General features: G+C 43.1%; 11 protein-coding genes across 11 annotated transcripts; 3 read left to right on the top strand and 8 right to left on the bottom strand.

Moving 5' to 3' along the window:
- Positions 1-9: 9 nt before the first annotated feature.
- Positions 10-1775, bottom strand: BDB00DRAFT_883215 (Rab3 GTPase-activating protein regulatory subunit N-terminus-domain-containing protein; the record flags this gene model as incomplete). Its single annotated transcript, XM_053128214.1, has 5 exons — positions 10-800; positions 953-1036; positions 1101-1260; positions 1386-1440; positions 1645-1775. 5 exons carry the CDS (start codon positions 1773-1775, stop codon positions 10-12), a joined length of 1221 nt encoding a protein of 406 aa, XP_052979361.1.
- A 518-nt stretch (positions 1776-2293) lies between these two features.
- BDB00DRAFT_824394 (Serine/threonine-protein kinase CBK1) lies at positions 2294-4540 on the bottom strand. Its single transcript, XM_053123609.1, has 7 exons — positions 4071-4540; positions 3812-3986; positions 3658-3741; positions 3331-3572; positions 2800-3249; positions 2517-2725; positions 2294-2448 (listed from the first exon to the last, which is right to left on the bottom strand). Exons 1-7 carry the CDS (start codon positions 4301-4303, stop codon positions 2351-2353), a joined length of 1491 nt encoding a protein of 496 aa, XP_052979360.1. The 5' UTR covers positions 4304-4540; the 3' UTR covers positions 2294-2350.
- Positions 4541-4929: 389 nt separating this feature from the next.
- Positions 4930-6616, bottom strand: BDB00DRAFT_824393 (Ribokinase-like protein). Its single transcript, XM_053123608.1, has 7 exons — positions 6497-6616; positions 6405-6420; positions 6232-6315; positions 6049-6156; positions 5885-5968; positions 5711-5828; positions 4930-5632 (listed from the first exon to the last, which is right to left on the bottom strand). The coding sequence occupies exons 1-7, from the start codon at positions 6545-6547 to the stop codon at positions 5074-5076; spliced, it is 1020 nt and encodes a 339-aa protein (XP_052979359.1). The 5' UTR covers positions 6548-6616; the 3' UTR covers positions 4930-5073.
- A 29-nt stretch (positions 6617-6645) lies between these two features.
- On the top strand, positions 6646-7480 carry BDB00DRAFT_384272 (uncharacterized protein). The gene is made up of 3 exons (XM_053117167.1): positions 6646-6901; positions 6994-7216; positions 7301-7480. Exons 1-3 carry the CDS (start codon positions 6714-6716, stop codon positions 7376-7378), a joined length of 489 nt encoding a protein of 162 aa, XP_052979358.1. The 5' UTR covers positions 6646-6713; the 3' UTR covers positions 7379-7480.
- A 304-nt stretch (positions 7481-7784) lies between these two features.
- BDB00DRAFT_788152 (uncharacterized protein) lies at positions 7785-8701 on the bottom strand (the record flags this gene model as incomplete). The annotated part of the gene is made up of 4 exons (XM_053120765.1): positions 7785-8044; positions 8188-8323; positions 8403-8479; positions 8551-8701. The coding sequence occupies 4 exons, from the start codon at positions 8699-8701 to the stop codon at positions 7785-7787; spliced, it is 624 nt and encodes a 207-aa protein (XP_052979357.1).
- A 475-nt stretch (positions 8702-9176) lies between these two features.
- Positions 9177-11043, top strand: BDB00DRAFT_384324 (serine/threonine-protein kinase 6). The gene is made up of 7 exons (XM_053117168.1): positions 9177-9406; positions 9544-9674; positions 9746-9952; positions 10023-10161; positions 10235-10383; positions 10474-10714; positions 10781-11043. The coding sequence occupies exons 1-7, from the start codon at positions 9335-9337 to the stop codon at positions 10880-10882; spliced, it is 1041 nt and encodes a 346-aa protein (XP_052979356.1). The 5' UTR covers positions 9177-9334; the 3' UTR covers positions 10883-11043.
- Positions 11044-11220: 177 nt separating this feature from the next.
- BDB00DRAFT_788150 (ribosomal protein S26e) lies at positions 11221-12089 on the bottom strand (the record flags this gene model as incomplete). Its single annotated transcript, XM_053120764.1, has 4 exons — positions 11221-11226; positions 11306-11524; positions 11611-11703; positions 12072-12089. 4 exons carry the CDS (start codon positions 12087-12089, stop codon positions 11221-11223), a joined length of 336 nt encoding a protein of 111 aa, XP_052979355.1.
- Positions 12090-12143: 54 nt separating this feature from the next.
- Positions 12144-13589, bottom strand: BDB00DRAFT_383885 (uncharacterized protein). The gene is made up of 6 exons (XM_053117166.1): positions 13329-13589; positions 13220-13262; positions 13082-13147; positions 12909-12975; positions 12536-12846; positions 12144-12446 (listed from the first exon to the last, which is right to left on the bottom strand). Exons 1-6 carry the CDS (start codon positions 13381-13383, stop codon positions 12350-12352), a joined length of 639 nt encoding a protein of 212 aa, XP_052979354.1. The 5' UTR covers positions 13384-13589; the 3' UTR covers positions 12144-12349.
- A 166-nt stretch (positions 13590-13755) lies between these two features.
- Positions 13756-16289, bottom strand: BDB00DRAFT_788148 (uncharacterized protein; the record flags this gene model as incomplete). The annotated part of the gene is made up of 4 exons (XM_053120763.1): positions 13756-14195; positions 14477-14868; positions 15004-15409; positions 15623-16289. The coding sequence occupies 4 exons, from the start codon at positions 16287-16289 to the stop codon at positions 13756-13758; spliced, it is 1905 nt and encodes a 634-aa protein (XP_052979353.1).
- An 826-nt stretch (positions 16290-17115) lies between these two features.
- Positions 17116-19344, bottom strand: BDB00DRAFT_764276 (amino acid permease-domain-containing protein; the record flags this gene model as incomplete). Its single annotated transcript, XM_053119448.1, has 6 exons — positions 17116-17509; positions 17597-17802; positions 17871-18136; positions 18204-18585; positions 18668-18873; positions 19011-19344. The coding sequence occupies 6 exons, from the start codon at positions 19342-19344 to the stop codon at positions 17116-17118; spliced, it is 1788 nt and encodes a 595-aa protein (XP_052979352.1).
- A 143-nt stretch (positions 19345-19487) lies between these two features.
- BDB00DRAFT_764156 (uncharacterized protein) lies at positions 19488-20447 on the top strand (the record flags this gene model as incomplete). The annotated part of the gene is made up of 1 exon (XM_053119441.1): positions 19488-20447. A coding segment is annotated over one exon (960 nt), but the record flags the coding sequence as incomplete, so codon positions are not given.
- Between the last annotated feature and the right edge of the window lie 212 nt (positions 20448-20659).

Genomic DNA, 20659 nt, shown 5'->3' with positions numbered 1-20659 from the left:
ATTTCTTTATTACTTTGTGACAATTTGGATGTTCCGCACTTCTCCATCAGGACCTATCAAGAGACACTTCGCTAGACATCCGCACTCGCCTTCGACTTTCACCATGGCCGTTCTTCTTCTATCTGCACTAACCATACTGCTCCCAAGCGGTTCGCGACCGCAAGGCACAAGCCGCCACCCTTGGCCAATCCGGAAGATCCCCACTTTAGCACCATGGCGCATGTGGAACACAAGTAAAAGACCGCGTCTCTCCGAATATACGACCAAAAACAGCGATACTCTGGCAGGACGAGTACGTTCGTTTGTGGATAGCTCACTAGCACAGTCTTCAGATACTTCGACCCACCCGCATACGGCATCGCGTATGCCCTTCCACATTCGGATCATCTCACCAGACTGTAGATCCCACAATATCACTCGTCCTAGCAAGTCTGTGGTCGCCGCAAGTGTGCTTCGCTGTGAGCTTGTGCTCGTCGGTGCTACGGAAATACTTGTGATGCGCCGGTCTGTGTCCCCTAATGTCAACACAACCGGTATGGGCGTAGCTTGCTCAATGTTGATAGGAGGAGCATGCATGTCTGGTACAAAGGGTGTAGGCGACGATGACGAGCTACTGCTGTTGGTCGAGCTTCCTCCTCCTCCTGACCACCATGATTTGGCAAACGAGAAAACAGGAGTTGCTACCCTGGAAACAACGTAACTTGCCATGGAAACCGCAGACATGAGCGGCCTGCTTGAATCTGTTGTTGCATAATAGCAGAGCATTGGGTTGCTTCCCACTGCTATGTATCTCGAAGTTGCTGTTGGCGGGAAGGGTATTGTTGACACGGTTGAAGATTGTTCGAGGACAGTGGTTGGAGTTGACCTGGGCGGTGACGGGCCTGTTTTTTTTAATTTAATCAATCAGATGGACACGGGATATTTCCAAAGAGTTAGTGTACCAAAGATTTACCTAAACTTACTACGTCTTTCACTTGATCGTGTTTTTGGAACTCGTACTTTTTGTACGTAAATGCTGTATGCATACGAGAAGAGTCTGTCATAACAGGTTTGAGATACTTGCTGCCTTATAATTATTGCGGAGGGATTTTTTAACTTACCAATACCGCTCTCTCGCTGTCCGTCGCAGACCCTTAGTACCATCCAAAGACTTTGTCCGTCAATGCTGACCACCTTGTTGCCTTGAAAAAGAAGCGTTATTTCTTCATCTTGCCAGGACTGTTTTGCAGCTGTCTTGAATACTGGAGGTGGTGTTCTGATCTTTATGGATAATATTGGTGCGGGTTCCAACAACTGAGCAGTCAGCATGGTCCCGGTCTACAAAGTAGCACACAATTAATGCCAAACCACTTTCGAACAAGTTCAGGCTATGTTTCCGGTCTTACTTCTGAGAAAACCCTTAGCCATCCGGAGTTGTATCCTGCCATAACAAACATTTGGCTATTTGGTAAATTGTTATACTTTAGTGAATACGACATTGCGTAGCGAGCAAGAACAAGAACAATTGAGACTATCCTCACTTTTTACGTATAGATGGAACGAAAAGTGCCAAGCACAGGATTGCAGTAATCTCCTCCCTACAAAGCGAAGCAAGACGGATCAGGTACAGCTTTTGATGGCGAAAACAGTATAATTCGCCCTTACCCTTCCGCTGCGCATCCAGATCCTTGGCCAACTGCACAGTATTCACCTTCTTCCTCGTTTAATTCAATAACAACAAACTTGGATCTGTGAGCAAGGACCATGTATCCACCTCCAGCAGAAGTCGAAACCATATAAGGCTCGGTAAGTGGGCTAAACGCGTGCGCGTAGTCGCTGGTGTTGTTGCTGCTAGTGGGTGCGACACCATCGCCCGTGCTTGGTGACTTTGGTCCCTAAAAACGGTTCATAGTCAGGTCCCTGAGACCCTCAAGACACAGGGAAGCATAAAGATACAAAGTTTTTTCTTACCTCGTCAACACTCCATCCCCAATCCTTATCCCAAAAATCGCCTACACACAAGATTTTAGTGTGTTTTCATTTTTGATTCCTGCAAGCGTAAACGAAAGTACACTGAATTAAGAAAAACCTTGATCGTCCGCTGTTCCGTCTAATTTGATTGACTCGGCTGCTGCTGCCTCCTCTGTCACATCTTCTATAATGGCTGACACTTGTGGTAAACGTCCTACGAGAATGGATAAAATAGGTGGTGGAATACGGTGATGTGGAGCGAGCACACATTTAAACGACATGTCGTCACGAAAAATGCAGGAAGTGCTGCGTGATTTTTCACCGACACTTTCTAATTTGAACACTGCAACTGATGATTGCTCTAAATGGCTGGCGAACTTTATTTTTCAAACAACACCCTTTATAAAATGTTCTTTTTCGTTAGGTAATCAAAACGCTTGAAAGTATAGCCAACAAATGCCAAATCCTTTTGTGCATTCACGGTATCTGATTGGTAACCTAGAACCGAGGAAAAAAACTTAGCAAAATTTCCATCTCGTAGGCTAATTCAACATGCAATATTTTACCTTGAGGGATAGCGGTTTCAACCGCTTCTGGCACCGCATCCAATTCTTCAGTGGGGAAATGGCTGGTGTCTGTAATGCTGGTGAGCTGTGGTACATAAGGTGATGGTTCTGACCGTAACGTTTCCCAGTTGACACCGTAAAAGAATGGATGTGCTTTGATCTCATCTACGCTCAGTCGACCAAGACGATACTCAGAATCACAGACCAATCTATAATGCCATTGTTAGCTTTGCTTTTCACATTGAAATATACAACTAAATAAGGTGGCAAATTGCATGTTTACCGTCTTATGAGATCCTCTGCCTCACGGCTAATAGGTTGATCGTCAGGAAATATAAGCGTCTCGCGCCAATTCATGATTTTGCGATACGTTTCATGCGGATTATCAGAGCAAAACGGTGGGTAGCCGCACAGACATTCAAACATGATTGTGCCCAACGACCACCAATCACATTCTTGGCCGTATCCTTTCTGTAAAAATATTTCTGGTGCGATATAGTCCGGCGTGCCGACAGTTGAATATGCCAATCCTCTTCTATTCTTTTTCCAGGTTGCGATCTTTTCTTTGGTGCTTAAATGGATGCTCTCTGTTCCGCTGGTATTTTGTGCTCCGTCCAATAAGCGTTGATAATACTGCGAATGATGCGTTTTGTGAAATCCAGTAGATAAACCAAAATCAGATAGTTTGATATGGCCATCTTTATCGATCAATATATTGTCCGGCTTAATGTCACTATTAGATAGTAAACAAAGATTAATGTGGACCCTTTTTTTTAATATCAAAGACGGAGAAAATGAACTCTAGCACACATACCGGTGAATGAATCCCAACTTGTGCACCGCTTCCAGCGCCAAGACAATTTCGGCCATATAGAATCGAGTAACCGGTTCGCTAAACGTGTCATATTTAATCAACATGGTCATCAAGTCGCCGCCTGGTAAGAATTCCATGATCAGGTATAGGTATTGTGTATCTTGGAAAGAAAAATATAACTGCGTCACCCAAGGTGAATCGGACTCTGCCAATACATCGCGTTCTGCTTTGACGTGCGCTAGCTGTATCATAGAGAGAAAAGGTACATGTCAAAAAGTGGCAACTTTCTATCGGATTAACTGATTGAAAGGAGTCGTCGAGGTTTACCTGATCCTTCTTTAACATTTCGGATTTTCGTAGCGTTTTCATGGCATAGATCTTTCCTGTATCGCCAGCTTGTACTAAACGCACCTAGTGATTGTACACCAAATAAGTATTTGTCTTCATTATATGTTAAAAGTACACAAAGCAATATACTCACTTCACCAAAGGCACCTTTGCCAATGACTTTGACTGTAACAAAGTCATCTAGTCCTAATCGTGTACGCTGCAGGCGTAAATATTGTGATTCCTTTCGACCCAAAGACTGTAGCTGTCTGTTCTTTTTTTCCTGACTACCAGGTTCTTGTAGTAATCGTTTTTCAAGATCGACACGTCTATTACCAATATTTAATATAAAAAAAAGAACGGATTGTTCTTTTCTTGCTTTCGGCGCAAAGAAACAAGAAAATAAGCTGTACCTTTGGTTTCGTTCAATGGCTTGTTGCAAAGAAACTTTGTAATTATGTTCCAGCCGCAATTTGGCAGCAGCAGCACGATCTAATGCACTCCGAGGAAACCCTTGTGTGGATCGTACAAACGGAATTTCCTGTTGCTGTTGTTGAGTCATCAAACTAGGTAAAGAGGATGATGATGATGAAGCGGTGGATGGCTGTTGTTGGTCAAAAGAAGAGGAGAAAGGTTGAGACTGCATCGAAAAAGATCACGATTCTCCGGACCCTGAATGCTGCTGTTTGCTGCTGTGGTTGCTGGAATGTTGCCAAGAAACAAAGTATAGTTCACAAATCATATATGGCGAGCTCGCCAGTATTTAAAATGAAGAGAGAGAAAGGAGTGTTTGGAGGAGAACTTTTTTAAAGGTGGTGGGGGTGTGCCGTGTGTTCGGCGGGGCCGGATAACTTTTTGAAGCTCTTTTCTGCTCCTGTGGCAGCTATTATGTCTATATCCAACATGTGTAGCCCAACCAGATGCTGTAAATAGAAACACACATCGATGATTGGTCAGCTTGACCCAGTAGTCATTTACGAAGCAGTTCAAATTATGTAAAATCGACTCATAGTTGCTACAGTATCTATGCAAGAAGGACATTTGACTTTAGAAACTCTTTATGATACGCAGAAATGATATTATCCACTCTATTAGAAAGTATTTGCTCCACTATATTAATTTAAAGACACGGAAGCGTCCGTTTTTTCTTCAAATGCGCGGATCATACTCGGGAAATATGTTCGCAGCTAGAATCGATGTTATGGTTTACCATGGCTGTAGAGTCTAATATGTATACTAGTGATGATATCATAGTAGTAGAAAACAAGTAAGCACGCAGTGACTATACATGTGATATCATGAAAACGTCTAGTGTCTAAAAATACCACTGTCTTTAATACATCTAATTTCATCTATAGGAAATTGCATGAAAACATTTTGACCGAAGGTATGCTACAGCGTCAGCTATATAATATACTACAGTTGAGTCATTTTGATAGCAGTTTCGCCCACCATTTCTGGTTTCTCAATCTCAAGTTTAGATTGAACCATCTGTAGCTCACAGCAGCGGACAAGTGCAGGTGTACTTGGTTTGCCATCGAGATATTCGACTTCACCATTAGTTAATTTTTTGACGTGCTTGACCTGGTTTTCCCAGGTACGTCGTGTTACAGCATTCACGGACATGACCACTAGTTTTGTAGCAGCTGCTAATGACGGCGATGATTTTTTCAACTCTTCTTGCCAACGAGCTACGACTAGAGCAGTGAACATGTCACCGGTACCACTAAAGTAGCCCCTATAGGTAGGAAATACGATCAAGTGTTGTCGTGGAGAGCCCGTCTGCGGATCTGTTTGACTGGTTAAACAGTACAGTGACTCGTCGGTAGCAGTTGGCAGACGGATCTCGCTAGGAACATCTTTAAATGGAACCTTGAGCGTGGTGATGATAACGTTGGATACACCGAGAAAATGTAGTTTCTTCGCTGCCTCTTTGGCTGTGACAAGCGAGTCGATCTTGATATCTGCTAAAATCCTTTAATGGTAGATCCATCAGCACGATTTCGATCCGTAAAACATCACACGTTTTCCATGTAGTAAAAGTATACTTTACTCTGCTTCGAATTGATTTGGTGTCACAACGTTTGCAACTTGCAGTATATTTCGATAAAGAGGAACAATTTCGGGCGCAACATATAAACGGCCCCAATCACCCATGACAGGATCGCAAACTATAGATGGATAAGTAATGTGCAGAAACACACTCAATAGAAGAACATAAACTTACCATAAATAAGATTCGGATTGACAGACTTGAGCTTCAATACGAAACGTTTGATCGTATCAAGTATCGCATAGTTACCAATATAGCCTGGCAATGTTATAGATGGCCAGTGAGTCGTCATGATGTTATATTGGCATACAGGTGCGTGTGTCTTCCAATTCACTTACCGGTAAGGATGTGAGTATAATCATCAATAAGCCCATTCTTCTCTAGCCCGTCAAAAAGTTCTTGTACGTCGGTATCTGCTAACCGATTTCCTGTCCACGAGGGATAACCTTTTGCCATCGATATGACATGTGTAAGAGAGAACGTATCAAGATCATGTTATTGTTGCTAGTATTGGCGCGTACCTGTGTGGTTTGAGAACTGGACAGTATTTAATACATCCACGTCAAAGCCTAGTATTTGTAGCGGAAACACGGCTGCTTTGTTACCTAATGTTGGGCAAGCAAAGAGTTTAGCTTTAGCGTTTACAAACATGTAAGTTCCGGAGAGAAAAGAGGAAAGCGCCTTTTTACTTTACCACAGTAGCCTGACACCTAGTTAAGATTCACGGCGATTTGAGTATGTAAAGTGTGTTGTCACAGACGATAGAATATCTTAAAATAAAGTTACCATGTGCGATTGAATGCTAAGCGCTCGATAAGCAACGCTTCGGTCAATCATGGCTTATTACTATACTTTAGAATTGGGTTGATCTTTGCAAAGCAAACGTTTTGAGAGAAAAGAAAAGCGGAGCAAAAATGCAAGGGAATTTATGTGCACTCGCGCTTTCTCTCTTTTCCCGTCATTTCTCTGTACTCCAGATCAATATAAATCTAACAATAACGCAATGGACGCTGACACACGATCGATTCTTACAGAGCTACAAAAAGCTCAAAATAGCAGGCCTTCACGCGGTGCGCCAAACAACCGACTTCTAGACGGCATGTCGACATCCCTCACTCGCAAACTCGATACCATGTCAAGACAAGAGCTAATTGATCTTAAAGAACGAAACGAGAAACTCTTTGCCAACTCGTAAGAGAATCTTTCATCTCAATATGTAGTTTTCAGCAGCAGGTAAAGACTCAAATGGAATAATGGCTCGTGCATTTTGTCTTACACTGTAGGAACCTCATGAGCACATTACCAGACAAAGGCGCAAAACTGCGGACTAGTATCGAACAGATCAACGCTTTATTACAAAAGCAGGATATCGCGAAAGGAATGTCAGAATTATCGATAAATCCTTCTCCGGACATGCGTAAACGATCAGTTGATCAAGCGAATGACCTGGCAGACAAGCGGGATGCTAGCAATAGTTTGCTAGCTGCGAAAACGATGGGATCACAGGTAGCAATAAAATGGGTACAACCCAGTCATCCTTGGTTGCATAATATAAGTCTAACGCCAGCTGCTACTATGCTCTTTTATTAGTCGAAAACACGTATGATGCGCATGGATGAATCCATAAAACTAGAGCAAGCACAACAGCAACAAATTAAGGTAATATGATGTATCATAAGGGTGACGCGTTACATACAACAACAGCCTTGTTTACGCAAATGCTTCTGTGGGGATAGGATGAAAAATTAAGGCGCCAACTGCAAGCGATGAAACCCAAACCACGAACCACTTCTGAGAGTTTAGCAGATGATTTGAGGTAAAGAAAAGGGAGGAAAAGGTGGTAATAGCGAAATGACTTAGTGTTAACCTTCTCTGGGAAACTCTACTGTAGCTTATCAATGGTCCGTATGCAACTTGATCCCGAGACCGGACCCCACAGACCACAAGATGACGACCCAGATGAATATGAAGAGGATAGTGAAGACCAGGATTCAATTGATGAAGCAAATTATGATAGTTTATATGAGGACGATGATGAGGGTTTCGAAGAAGATTACGATAATAATGAACGAGTTTAAAACTTTACAACTTTCTTCTTTGGCTTTTGCTCTTTCTTCTCAACTTGCTTGTCGTTTTGCTGCTCTTCTGTTACTTTTTGCTTTTCTTCAACAAAAATATGGTAGTCGTCGTCATCAGCACCTTGTTCCAAATCAATCTTGCCTACAGCAGTGGTTCCTGCTTCGTTCTTGGTCAGCTTGCAATCCTTTGCCAAATGATCTACCTGGCCACAGAATCGACATCCACCACCGTTTGGATATAATCCCTTGTCATTATCTGGGCATTTACTTGATAAATGGCCCTCCTTTTTGCAGACAAAACATTTGGCAAAAGGCAAAACACCTGATGCGGAGAGAATAGGGTAGAGTTAGCAGCAATCCAGATGACGAACGTACTGCGCTACTATGACTACCACTTACCCTCTTTTCGAGGCTTTCGGCACTTGCTCAGCGAATGTTCAGTCGAGCCACAATTGTAGCAAATACCTTGAGCAGTATTCTTGCCTTCAGGACAGGAACCTACGGAATGACCCTTTTGTCGACAGCCGAAACAGATCTTTATATTTTTATTGATGCGGGTAACATAAGGTCAATTCGTAATTCCTGTGTTTATCTTTCAAGTGTGTTTTTCTTACAGTTGATTTTTCCTTTGCAAATTGACGTCGCTTTCTTCGTTTATCTTGCTCCTTGGGAGAAACTTTGGAAACGGGCCCTATAAAAGATCGGTCAACACACTTGTCCTTCATGTTTCTTAAAGAAGGTTTTTAGAATGCAACAATTTACTAGCTGGTCGCTTCCGTTTGCGATCACCACTCTTGTCATCATTAGCGTTATCCGAGTTTCCAGACGGCTTCCCCGGTTTTAGAGGGGTTACTTTGAAAGATTCATCGGCTTTCACATGCTGCTTCTTGCCCATGGAGGTATATCGTGTCATATTTGCTACAAAAGGAACAAGAAAAAAAAAATTTCGGGGCTTTTGGGATTTCGTTCAGCCACTACTTACTGCATAAAATATGGGCTTCTATTTCAACAAATCAGCTTATTCTTAAGGATGATGATAAAAAAGTTACCCTATACAATCAATGCAGTGCAGACTAGTAAGTTTTTAAGCAGCTGAAGCATAAAAATGAAAAGTGTACCAAGAAACACCGTTGATTATTTACAAACGTGTTAACTGCCTGTTAGTAGTATATAAGCCAGCCAAAGAATTCTGTGTGTGTCAGCGGTGGTTTCCATATCTGGGAAGATAGTAGGTCACGTGACGTGCACCATTACCAGCTAATTTTGAAGCATTACGAACAGAAACTAAATATTTTAGGTTCGAGTAACTTTGTTGCCTTCGGAACAGAAGGCCGATTGTTCGATTCCGGACAAGAGCATGTAATTGGGGTGATGATGGATAAATTTGGTCCGTGTTACTGAGGCGGATTAAGACCCCGCTTCTATGCTGAGAATTATTTGACCTACACTGAACCTTTGATGCTTTTGTCTCATTGTTTTAAAAAATATCTCTGCTATTTGAAAGACACTGTCATTGCAACCGAATCGAGATTCTTTGCTAGATGAAATGGCAAAGCAACGCGTCAAACACATTCACAATTCCATAACTGCAGAGAGCTCTACTCCTATATTTTCTAAGGTATAGTAATTTTTGCTTTGTTCCGTTCAACGCTCGGTTGTTGTTTCTTTATATTATAATCATACAAACGAATGTATTATGTAAAGCAGCAAGCACTTGAGGATGCGCCATTGACAAGTCTCAACAACTTACCAAAGATGCCGCTGCAACGAAAACAAGGTAAACGGCAACAAGAATCAACAGATGCCTCCACTGTCATCGATCAGTTACCTAGCACCAAAACTACTCGCAAAAGATCACTACAACAACCGTCGACGAAGAACACGAGGTTAGCTTTTTCGTAAAAGAAACGTCGCTACTTCTTTGTCATTGATTCGCTATTCTCAATACGAAAAAAAGGATTTCACAGGAACAGAAACAATGGTCCCTTAGTGACTTTGAGATAGGGCGACCTCTGGGTAAAGGCAACTTTGGGCAAGTGTATCTGGCGCGTGAGAAGGAAAGCGGCTTCGTGGTAGCACTCAAAGTGTTATACAAGAAAGAGCTCGCAAAATGTGGAGTAGAACGGCAATTGCGCAGAGAAGTAGAAATTCAAGGCAATTTAAGGTAATTAATCCAAACAACCGATTGTGATTCTATATTTTGATGCTCATGCTATACACACGTACAAAAACAGACATCCAAATATTCTTCGGCTTTATGGCTACTTTCACGACGAGTCACGCGTATTCCTGATACTTGAATTGGCAGCGAAGGGCGAACTATACAAAGAATTACAAGAACAAGGAAAATTTCCAGAAGATGTGGCTGCACGGGTAAGTACAATCTATACAAAGAAAACTATAAGTGTGCTATCTTATTGTCTAAACGAAAATATCATAAACACAGTATATTGCACAAATGGCCAATGCATTGCTCTATCTACATGGTAAACGGGTGATCCATCGTGATATTAAACCGGAAAATCTGCTCCTTGGATTAAAAGGAGAGCTCAAGATCGGTGACTTTGGCTGGTCGGTGAAGACAGGTATCACAGAGTACGTCAAGCATCATCTCCCTTATCTTTCCAACAAAAAAGCATTACGAGCAGAGCTTTGACCAATTTTTCTCTTTCGTACAACCCACAGAAGCCGACGAAGTACATTATGCGGAACTCTAGATTATCTACCACCAGAAATTGTTCAAGGTCGAAGCCACAATGAAAAGGTGGACTTGTGGTCGTTAGGCATTTTATTGTACGAAATGGTTGTCGGGAAGCCTCCGTTCGAGGAAGAAGACAGTTACGAGACGACGTACCGCCGGATAGTAAATGTCGATTTACGGATCCCTAGTCATGTCAGTAGAGAAGCAGCCGATCTCATAAAGAATGTAAGTAGTTGACGCTCTACCTTTACTGATTTTTGAACCATTATTGATCCGCGAACGGCTATTCAGCTGCTTGTGTACAAGTCGATTGATAGACTCCCGTTAAGAAAGGTCGTTTTACATCCCTTTATCACTAAACATATTCAACAAGGGAAGCGCGGATCTCGATAAATCGTTTTAAAATACACTTTCTACTCGTTTTCTTTCCTTTCCTTCCCTTTCTGCGCACACGATCTGATACTCCAATTTCCATACTTTTGCCAGCATAATATGAAACCCCTGCAAGCAAAGCGTTGTTGTGAGCAACTCTCACCCGATAAGTGTATATAGCTACTAAGAAACATGAGGCTTCTCACCAAATCCTCTCATAAACTAACACAAAAATCCGAATGATGCAGAAACCGGGCAAAACCCAAAGCCGTGTTCATTGTTGATAAGCTTCGTAGAAACAACACATAGTCTGCTATAGATGATACCCGCTATACTAGTTGGTTACATGATCGCACTCTTTACTTCTATAAAATGCGTTGAACAGAATACAGTTAGCATTTCCCACAAAAGAAACTGTAAACCCTCTTTTGGAGATGTACTTACGCGAGTGAAGCGGAATCGTGGGGGAGGAGTACGAACGCGACGGTCAACGACGGAACGGACACGAACGACACGAGCGTGAATGGCGCACGAGACGCAGTAGTGGAGCTTCACGTAAAGCTTGGGAATGGCGTATTCCTCGTAGACGGAAGCCTCCTGAAGATCACGGACGGCAGCGGCTTCGACCATGTTACGGACATTGAAGCGCTTGATAGCCTTGTCCTATATAATATTTAATCCCAACTCTGTAAGTAATTCTGCTAAACCTAAACATAAAACATGGTATAAGAGCGCTGCAAAAAACGCACCTTGGGAACGCAGCGAGAGCAGTTGATGCAGCGAACGAACTTGTTGTGGCCACGGCCGTGCTTGTTGCGTCCGTTGTTTCTTCTCTTGCAGGTCTACAAGACAACGTGGAAAGAATTAGAGTAAAATTCCTTAAATTGTTCTATCGTTTCCCTCTGTCTTATTATTTGCGTATATCCAACATAGGTGTCCGTGATGAAAATAAAGTTGTTGACGATGTCGATATTTATCTTCAACTCCACGGACGTATTGATGATGTTGATGGATGGATGGATACGCTGAGAGGGGGATACGATGATTGATGGATGGATGGTTGCCTATACACACCATATTACGGAAAAAGAGGTCGAGCTACTGATGGAAGCAGCCTACACTTTTGACCCAGGTCCGACCCAAAAAAGGAAATTGGCAAACCGTACTTTAATTTTCGCTGCGATCCTCCACCAATTCACGCAGTTGATACCCACGAGACATCGTACATGATGTTACGAAATAAGAATTTTCCAGCCGGACAGAAAATGTATTATAATTATAGAGTTAAATGGAGTTGAGTGTCTATGGAGGTATAAGTGATTGGGTGCTATCCGTTAAGATATTATGCAATTGTCTTTTTTTTCTGGTGTTTCTTCATAAGAGATCAAAGTAGCCAGGCGTATCTGTTCATCTTCGGTTAAACGCTACGGGGAATACGCGTATGCAAGAATATGTTAGATCTTTTCCAATTTTATAGCTATTTTTAAATTAAAGAGCCCTCACCCCATTTCTTGCTTTCTCCCTAAGCCGTGCCATTTCTTGCTTTCGTTGCTGAGCATTTTGCTGTGCCCGGGCAGGTCGTGGCCTAACATATGGCATAAAATACATTATAGGCAGAGAAAACATGAGCACAGAAGTCATTTACATCGTTTCGATTATTTGGAGATACTGTACCTATCTGGTTTAGACGTGGATGGGTTGCCGCTGCTTTTGCTTGACATTAATCCTTTCAAACCTGATATACTTGCTTTAGATTTCGTTCCTGGAGATGTTGAAGCGGCTGGTTGTTTGGATTTGTAGACGCTCGTGTAACGGTTCTCCTTTTTACATTCATGATCCACAGGCAATCGATGTTTGACGCAGTATGCCTTGCCGCAGTCGGAACATTGCATTGGTACTAGCAGCTTTGCTTTGCATCCTTTCTGTCGACAAACGTTGGATGGTTTTTTGGTATCTGCGCAGTTGTTTTGTATGTGACGGTTTACCTTTAAAAGCACTAGTTAGCACTTGTCCGCACACGCTCTCTCTCCTCTTATAAAGTACTTACTCGTATGTTGGGATCTTCGTTTCTCGGTCCAGGCACGGGACTCTCGCAAATAGGGCAAGTAGGTACGCTGTAGAATATAGGAAAAGTTTAAAAGGAACCGGGAGATTAGAAGCCTTGTAGTGGTTACAGCTGTAATAGCTACTACAGGTAACACTACTGCTACTGTTACTAACCGGACATCAAGTTGGGGATCGTTCAGACTTGGACAGCGATGTTCATCGAGTTTAAAATGTTCTTGACTAAAGTGACATAGCAAAGCAAATATTAAAAGATTGAAAATTAAACAATTGCGACGAATTTAAATACTTTACCAAAAGATCTTTTTGCATTGGTAACATGTGTAAGGCAGGAAATCTAATAACAACAATCTACAAATAAATATAAAAAACCACTTTTCAAAAGAAGGAATTTCACTCTTACCAAGCTGTGAACAGCCTTCAAATGTACAGTGTTTTCCTAAGTCAGGAAATTCCATTTCTTAATTATAATAAGTAACAGTAAGGTCAGGGTAGAAAAAAGAGAGAACAATGCGAGAAAGAATTCTCGGATTCTGCTCCATGATAGTACCAAAATAGGTCATCCAATTACGCAATTCGACTATCTGTTCGTTCGGGTTTTCAAGAATGTGCTGGAACTCGATTTGTAAGATGAAGCTCAATTGACAGATAAGACGAGTCCACATCAGTATCTGGGCGACAAAAAAAATTAAATTAATGCGATTTCTATATGGCACTCTAATCATTACGCTGTATTATGCAAGAAGCAGAATAGGAAACAACGGTTTATAACCTTTACAATATTGTTGAAAATCAAAAGTGGGTGCATTAAGCGAAAAAAAACAATATCATTAATGACCGAGAAGATTATTACGGAAACTACTTATGGATGACCTTGATAAGACAAAACTCGCACTATCTCTACTAATAGCCGACTCGTTGCCGCTAAGGATGCTTGCACTTCCAGAAGAGGAGCTAATCACACTTCTTCTGGACGATGATGTTGTTGCTGTTGCCGTTGAGCCACGACTAATGGTACTTGATAATCCCAGTGCAGCGATCCCACTGATTTGAGTGCTAGATGTAGTGCTGGTGGTTGCAGCACTACTACGACTGGTTGTGGCAGATGTAGTTGAAGAATATTCCTTGGTACCACCGTTTGTAATGGAGCTGCGATTGGCCGTCTTCTCCATTTCTTTGGTCGTTTTGGCACCCATTTTACGCAAGTATTCGGAAATCGTTTTGAAGCCACCAGATTTTGCAAGATCCAATGGTGTGGGCGTTTGCTTGACTATATAATGGTTTGGATAAACTCCAAAATCACCAATCAGTCGTGTGATAATCTTGAGACGCCGTTGTCGTACTGCATAATGCAAAGGGGTTTCGCCCTTATTATCGCGCGAGTCGAGCTTGACATGGCAATCCCGGATGAACATGACCATTATCCGTGTTCGGCCATGCTTGCACGCGTAATGCAGAGGCGACGCACCTAAGAGAATAACTTACAGTAAGCTTAAACTGAATAAAAAGTAAGGGCGTGGAGTTTCTCAAAGAGAGAGAAGAAACAATTACCTTCTACATCTACAATGTCCAGTAATGCATATTTCGAAGCGCGGAGGAGATACATGACTATATCATCCGCGCCTTTCTCAATTGCTGCATGTAAGGCAGTGATTTGATTTGGCCCGCGTTGGAAAATATCTGCTCGAGCACGTTCTAGCAAAAGCCGGATACCTGTCAAGTAACCTAACTGCGAGGCAAGGACAAGCGGTGTCGTACGATCCGACTCCTCCGGTGATAAGGCTATAACATTTGGATTGGCGCCAGCTTCAACCACACGGGACAAGGCACTGCTATTTTTGACAGCGATCAAGGCATGGATCAACCCATAGCCCTCCTTGACTGATTTGAGAGTACTGGAGTTCTTAGCAACGTTTGGTTGCCCGCCACGACGAAGATAATTGCTGTATTAAAGTTTGATACATATCTGTTAGATTATCGTTCCTTTGCATATTACTGCTACATGCATATGCATATGCATATGCACTACTATGATGATTGTTATGCTGCATGTTGGGGGGAAAAGGACGATTTTTTACCTTATAAGGCTATCTACTTCAACTTTATTGTTTTTGCCTCGTGCGATCGTGTCCCAGAACCCATCACCACAGGCGAAGGTCAAAGGCATCGTTCGTGTGTTCTTCAAAGGATCTGACGATGGTTCGCTTGCGGAATCATTTTCTGGACTTGAATCTTGCTGCACTGCTTCTGGGGATGAAGGACATGCTGGGACAGTGTATGATTGCAGAGGCGGTGGTGGAGGGGGATCCGTCGGTGGCGGTGCGCTAGGTCCAACACCCACAGTCTGGATAGGAAGGGTCTTGGTGGAGCTCATGGTAGTTTCCGGCTGGTCTTCCATAGCCAATACTGCCATCAAGTCCACTACTTGTTCGTCTTGTTGTTGGAGCTGTTGATATGCAGAGTCGCCGCCGTCTTCTTCGGAGGCTGGCCCAGCAGAGTGTTTGTTGGGATTGTAATGTGGGTGGAAAGTACCGTGCGGAAGAAAAGAAAAAGTGTTGATACTGCTGCGTGCAGATGAGCACGTCCATACCGACCGTGAGCTGCTGCAAGTTGAGCCACAACAGCTTTCGTTGTTTTCTGAAGCATAAGACTTTTTGCGCTGCAGAACACGCGATGACTTATTATTGCTACTAGTACTGTTGTTTGCAGTGGTGACTCGTCTTTGCCAGTCGACAATATCGTCGTCGTCAATAAACAATCTTGACAAGGGAGTCTGATATTGCTGGTTTTGATGCTGTGTTAGCCGCAGTCGTTGGTACTTGGACTTGTAAAATTTCATTTCGCGAACTGCTTTGTCGTAGTGTGCTTGCTGGATCGTGAGCTCATGCTCTAAATTGCTGCGAATTGCTTCGAGATTTTCGAATGCCTGCGCAAGTGTGCTGTATCGCTTGATGTATCTCGCTGTCATTTTATCAACAGCTGCTTTAAGTTTTTCCTGTATAGTTGTGCTGCCAATATCACTATGAATAATATCAAGGATTTGGTTGTCCTCATTGCTGGTGGTTGGTTGTAGCGGCGATATCAATAGGTGTTCAATAATAGGTAGCGGTGGTGAGGACTGTTGAGTGGGTTTTTTATCCCATTGCTCCCCATCTATATCATCGTCTATTAAGCTGCTGTCAGTGGCCGTGTTGTATCTGGAGGTGTCGTCAAAGATTTTCTGCTGCTGCTTTCTATCGAAGACGATATTGTCGTCTATAGGAAGTGCCGCGGCTGTCATTTCGTCATTGTTGTGAGTCATTTTCTCGTTAGGCTTCTCGTTGCCGGGGAGCGATGATGATGGTGCTGTTGATTTGGAAAACATTATTTCTGCAGAAGGCTCTGTAGCTGCGGTTACTTTAGAATACAGTTGGATGCTTTGATATCGTTGCTGGAGTAGGAGAAATGTGTCACCGAATAAAAGAAAGGGAGAAATTAAAAGAACTACGATATGTCCAGTGTCGTTCAACACTAATGATGCGTGCGCCATTTATAGACAAAAACCGGCATCGTGAAAAGTAAACAAGAAATTGGCAGGAAGCTCCTTTTTTATTCGTGCAAAGCAGTAACTCACTGGGGAGAGTGGCCCATCGGCTGGGCAAAAAGTACAACACCCCTCTCTCACGTTCATAATAATGATCGCCCGTTCAATTGTAGCACAGACACGCCGCGGCAAGAACAATGAACTCAAAAATAAGCCCCATCTTTTTGATCAGCTGTGTAACGTCTCTTACTCTACCTTATCTGAATGCACGCATCTGCCTTGGTACTCCTTTGTCGCTTTCCGTCACTCGCTCTTTCTTCTACAATATTGCTGGCTGACCAAAAGGCACTCCTCAGTTCCTTTAGGTTTGAGAACGCCCAGCGTCATCCTCTTCATTGTGCCATCCCCCTCTTTTGGCAGATCACAAAAAGTCCCTGAGGTTGAGAAACCAATCCACCCTGCATCTATTGTCTTTCAAAGCAAGTCAGTCAAACTGGTGTTTTTCGGGTTATATAAGCATATATCTACAAACCATAAGAGTGAATAATGTAACAACAAATTAAAAATGAAAAGTACGTTTCTCTTAATCTCACGGGCGAGCAACGGTGCTGCAGTGAAAAAGAAGAAAGATTCTATGGATTACAACAGATGGTAAACTTATTTTTTCCTAATCTGTCTCTGTCATGCTCATCCCCTGATAGCCACGACGTTGCCGTCCTCTCAGTTTATCCATCGTCGCTAAGCCAGTCGGAAAAAAGCTAACGTTAGAGCTTGATCCGTGAATTACAGATAGGAAAACAAGGGAAACATCCTTACCATTCCACAGTTTACCCAATGCCTCGCGGTACTTGACTTGAACTAACCAAATGGGAACCGCAAGCAGAACAAATGCGAGCGACGTAAAACTCTCCCAAGGTGCTTCCATAAATGGCATAACACATAGGAAAAGTGCCACAATGCAAAACAAAATCGGTGTCGTTAACCACACTCGATAAGGTCGTTTCAACTCAGGTTCCGTGTATCGAAAAACAAGTAATGAGAAGACAGCAAGGAAATAGAAGCTATATATGAAGTAGATGTCAGTTAAACACGATTCCATATTCTCTATTGCTAGTAGCGTCCACTAAGTGATCAGTTCAAAATCTTACATCCATGCACATGTTGAGTAAAAATTGACCAACGCGCGGAATGAGCCAATAATAATCATTATGGTTGTTAGCAGGCCTTGAAGCACGATGGCAGTGAGAGGCGTTTGTCTGCTTGTACTGAGCTTTCCAAACACGCCGGGTATATGACCTTGCTTTGCAGAGACATAGATGATACGAGCACCAGTGAATACACCGGCGTTGGCAGTCTGTAAGGAATTATATATCAGTTTAGGACGAGGAGAAAGCTTGGCTTCCAAGTTGACTTATAACTTACACCAAAACAGCTCAAAGCAACACACACTGCAAGCAAAATACCACCAACTGGACCAAAAACTTTTTTGCCAAAATCCATAGCCACTGTGTTTGTATGCATGACGACCTCTGGACGCAGAACCGCCAAATACGCTATGTTGGCGAAAAAATAGCACACGATGACAACAGGGATGCCAATAATGATCACTCGTGGCAAGTCCCGGTGGGGCTGCTTCATCTCCCCTGAGACGTAATTCAGGTTGTTCCATCCATCATATGCCCATAATCCTTTGAAAAACCCCAAATTTAGCAATGACAGACAAGTTGATAGCTTATTTTTTCATGTTTGTCTTACCAGAGTAAAGAGCTAGTGCATACTGGCCAAAAGAAAGCTTATCGAACCCAGCAAATGGATCACCCTGGAAACTGTTACCAACCACTGTCCCTTTGGCAAGCATGACAACACCGGTAACAGAAATGACAACCGCAGCTAACACTTTGAGGATGGTCAGAAAGTCTTGGACACGGATGCCGGCTCGCGTGGAAAAGGCATTAATGAGATTAACAAGCCATAAGCTGATGACAGCTAGAAGCTTTGGAAGGTATCCAGGAATGACTGAGTCTGCGAGCTCAACAGCTTCTTGCGAATCGTGAGGCACACGAAAAAAGTAGGTATGAAATGCTATTCGAGAAACATATTCGCCAAAAACTGTACAAACAATAGCTAGACCACCAGGCTTTATATAAGTGTACACGTAAGTGTTGGAAAGACAATAATACCATCAGATTAGGAGACGTCAAAACTATAAATCTGCTTACCTTTTGCACAACTATGCTTACAAACTCAAACGTAAATGATACAAGGCTACCAAATGCACGATGTAGATACACTGATTCACCACCATTCATCGGGAGCATTGTACCGAGTTCTGCATAACATAGTGCACCGCAAAGTGCGAGCAGACCGGCAACAAGCCATATCACCAATGCCGTTCCTGGTGCTTCCATCGCTTCTAACACAGGTCCTATAGAAATATTTAAAGGATCTTCAGTTTATTTTTTCACTCATATAACTTTTATGTGATATGTTGCACGTATGGGCGCCCTAGAAGCACCTCACAGAAGTGCAACATACTAGGTAAACAGGATATTACCCTTTTACCTGGAGAGCTAAAAAGTCCACTACCGATCATGGCACCAACAACCAAACCAAGACCATTGAGAAATGACACTTTTTTCTGAAGCTCAGGCCCCCGTACCTGAGTCTCTGTCAGTGGGATCATTGGAATTGATTCAAATGAAAACACCGATGCACTCGAATGATTGGTATGATGAGTCGTCGGTAAAAGCGTTTGCTGGCCATCGTTGTCGTCTGAAAGCAGCGACAAGACTTCATCGTCCGTCAGCTGTTCATCGTGCTTTAGCGAAAACGCAGCATCAAGTTCATAGTCTTGGTTGTTGTTGTTGTCGTTGCGGTCAGAGGGCGACGCTGTCATTTAAGGTCCCTGGAAACACAGGAAAAAAGAGTTTGCCGCAACAAGAATAACTGATTGTGGTCGCACACACACAGGAAGGTTGGAAAAGTGGGCAGCAAAGCCGGCTCGTAAATTGATTGGGCAGAATCAGACAGAGCAACTGAGGCCTCAGTCCTACCGGTTTCACTCGTTTGCTCGCTGCAAGAATTTATGGTCAGTTCATACGCCCTCAAATGGAGTATGGTTTAGCCATCCAGAAGCCACTCCAGAAGCACATCAAACTGTTGGAGGACGCCCAATCGGCTTGCCTTCGGCGCTTCTATGGCAGCTCGAATAGCACCTCATCAACCAAGGTCATGCAGCATCTGGTCAATATCCCTCCTATGAAACTCAGAGTGGCTGTTCTCCAAGCGAAATTTCTCAATCGAAGTCATTGGTTACCTGATGATGCTTTATTATCCAAGCTCGTCCCGCGACTTTCTGTCGTCTCTACGAGCCGATACCGTCACCTGCAACGCACCACATTGTGGCAACGTCTCCCTTCTACAGAGACGCCATTTGACAAGAAAGCCTTATCACATGCTATTCGCAACCTGTATACTACCGATTTTGAATCTACTCTTCTTGGCCCACGCGCTAAATTGCTCTCTGCTTGTCGTCCTACGCTGGGTGTCGACCCAATAGTTTGGCTCCCGATGCAATACCACCACCGAAGTCGTCTCATACGTTGGCGTCTTGGCTGGATGCCGAATGGTCGTCCGGAGGCTATCTGCCGCAATTGTTCAGATCGCCATCACCTATCTCGGGACCATGTCATCATCTGTCTGCAAGCACACGTGCGTTTACAAGTTCCTCTTGTAATCCTAGATCCTATCTCCTTCATACTCAACTCGTTACCAAGAACTCGCCCTCGCAGCACCACCACCAAACGTTATTGGCGCTTTTGTTGGCCCCGACTCACCAGCTTACTCCGAGACATCGATCGTTTATGCCACGACGACGACCTATTCACTGAAGACACTGGCATTGCCACCACCCCGTGCAACGACTTTTTGCTGTGGCTTGATCAAACCAATGCTGATTCACGCCTATCTCTTTCCCCTTCGCCCTCCCTCACACCCTAATTCCTTGTACTAGTTCTTCAAAACACAAAAAAAAAAAAAAAAAAAAAACAAGAAAAAGATTCCCTGTCCCTTGCCGCTTTGTAGCCGCAAGCTCCCGCCCCACTTTTTATCTCTCTTAACCTTTGTGCACTCTTGTAACCCTAGATACTCCCCTTTTTGTTTTCTCTCAAGTCCTTTATCATTTTGCTCTACATTTTCCCCCTCTGGCTCAC

The sequence above is a fragment of the Zychaea mexicana genome (genome assembly GCF_025766255.1).
Source record: "Zychaea mexicana strain RSA 1403 chromosome Unknown BDB00scaffold_39, whole genome shotgun sequence".
Lineage (NCBI taxonomy): Eukaryota > Fungi > Mucoromycota > Mucoromycetes > Mucorales > Lichtheimiaceae > Zychaea > Zychaea mexicana.
The sequence above is the reverse complement of the archived record's forward strand: the minus strand, read 5'-3'. Positions and strand labels throughout refer to the sequence as shown.

Coding starts and splice junctions, on each gene's coding strand:
- BDB00DRAFT_824394 (XM_053123609.1), bottom strand. CDS start 4,303: ATGCAGTCTCAACCTTTCTCCTCTTCTTTTGACCAACAACAGCCATCC. Junction 3,742..3,811: donor GCAAAGGTGCCTTTGGTGAA/GTGAGTATATTG, acceptor TACAATCACTAG/GTGCGTTTAGTACAAGCTGG. Junction 2,449..2,516: donor TGAAACCGCTATCCCTCAAG/GTAAAATATTGC, acceptor CCTCGGTTCTAG/GTTACCAATCAGATACCGTG.
- BDB00DRAFT_824393 (XM_053123608.1), bottom strand. CDS start 6,547: ATGATTGACCGAAGCGTTGCTTATCGAGCGCTTAGCATTCAATCGCAC. Junction 5,969..6,048: donor TTATACTCACATCCTTACCG/GTAAGTGAATTG, acceptor TAACATTGCCAG/GCTATATTGGTAACTATGCG. Junction 5,633..5,710: donor CCAAATCAATTCGAAGCAGA/GTAAAGTATACT, acceptor CTACCATTAAAG/GATTTTAGCAGATATCAAGA.
- BDB00DRAFT_384272 (XM_053117167.1), top strand. CDS start 6,714: ATGGACGCTGACACACGATCGATTCTTACAGAGCTACAAAAAGCTCAA. Junction 6,902..6,993: donor GAGAAACTCTTTGCCAACTC/GTAAGAGAATCT, acceptor CTTACACTGTAG/GAACCTCATGAGCACATTAC. Junction 7,217..7,300: donor CGAAAACGATGGGATCACAG/GTAGCAATAAAA, acceptor CTCTTTTATTAG/TCGAAAACACGTATGATGCG.
- BDB00DRAFT_384324 (XM_053117168.1), top strand. CDS start 9,335: ATGGCAAAGCAACGCGTCAAACACATTCACAATTCCATAACTGCAGAG. Junction 9,675..9,745: donor CCGTCGACGAAGAACACGAG/GTTAGCTTTTTC, acceptor TACGAAAAAAAG/GATTTCACAGGAACAGAAAC. Junction 10,384..10,473: donor GTGAAGACAGGTATCACAGA/GTACGTCAAGCA, acceptor TACAACCCACAG/AAGCCGACGAAGTACATTAT.
- BDB00DRAFT_383885 (XM_053117166.1), bottom strand. CDS start 13,383: ATGGAATTTCCTGACTTAGGAAAACACTGTACATTTGAAGGCTGTTCA. Junction 13,148..13,219: donor CAATGCAAAAAGATCTTTTG/GTAAAGTATTTA, acceptor ATGTCACTTTAG/TCAAGAACATTTTAAACTCG. Junction 12,976..13,081: donor GATCCCCAACTTGATGTCCG/GTTAGTAACAGT, acceptor TATATTCTACAG/CGTACCTACTTGCCCTATTT.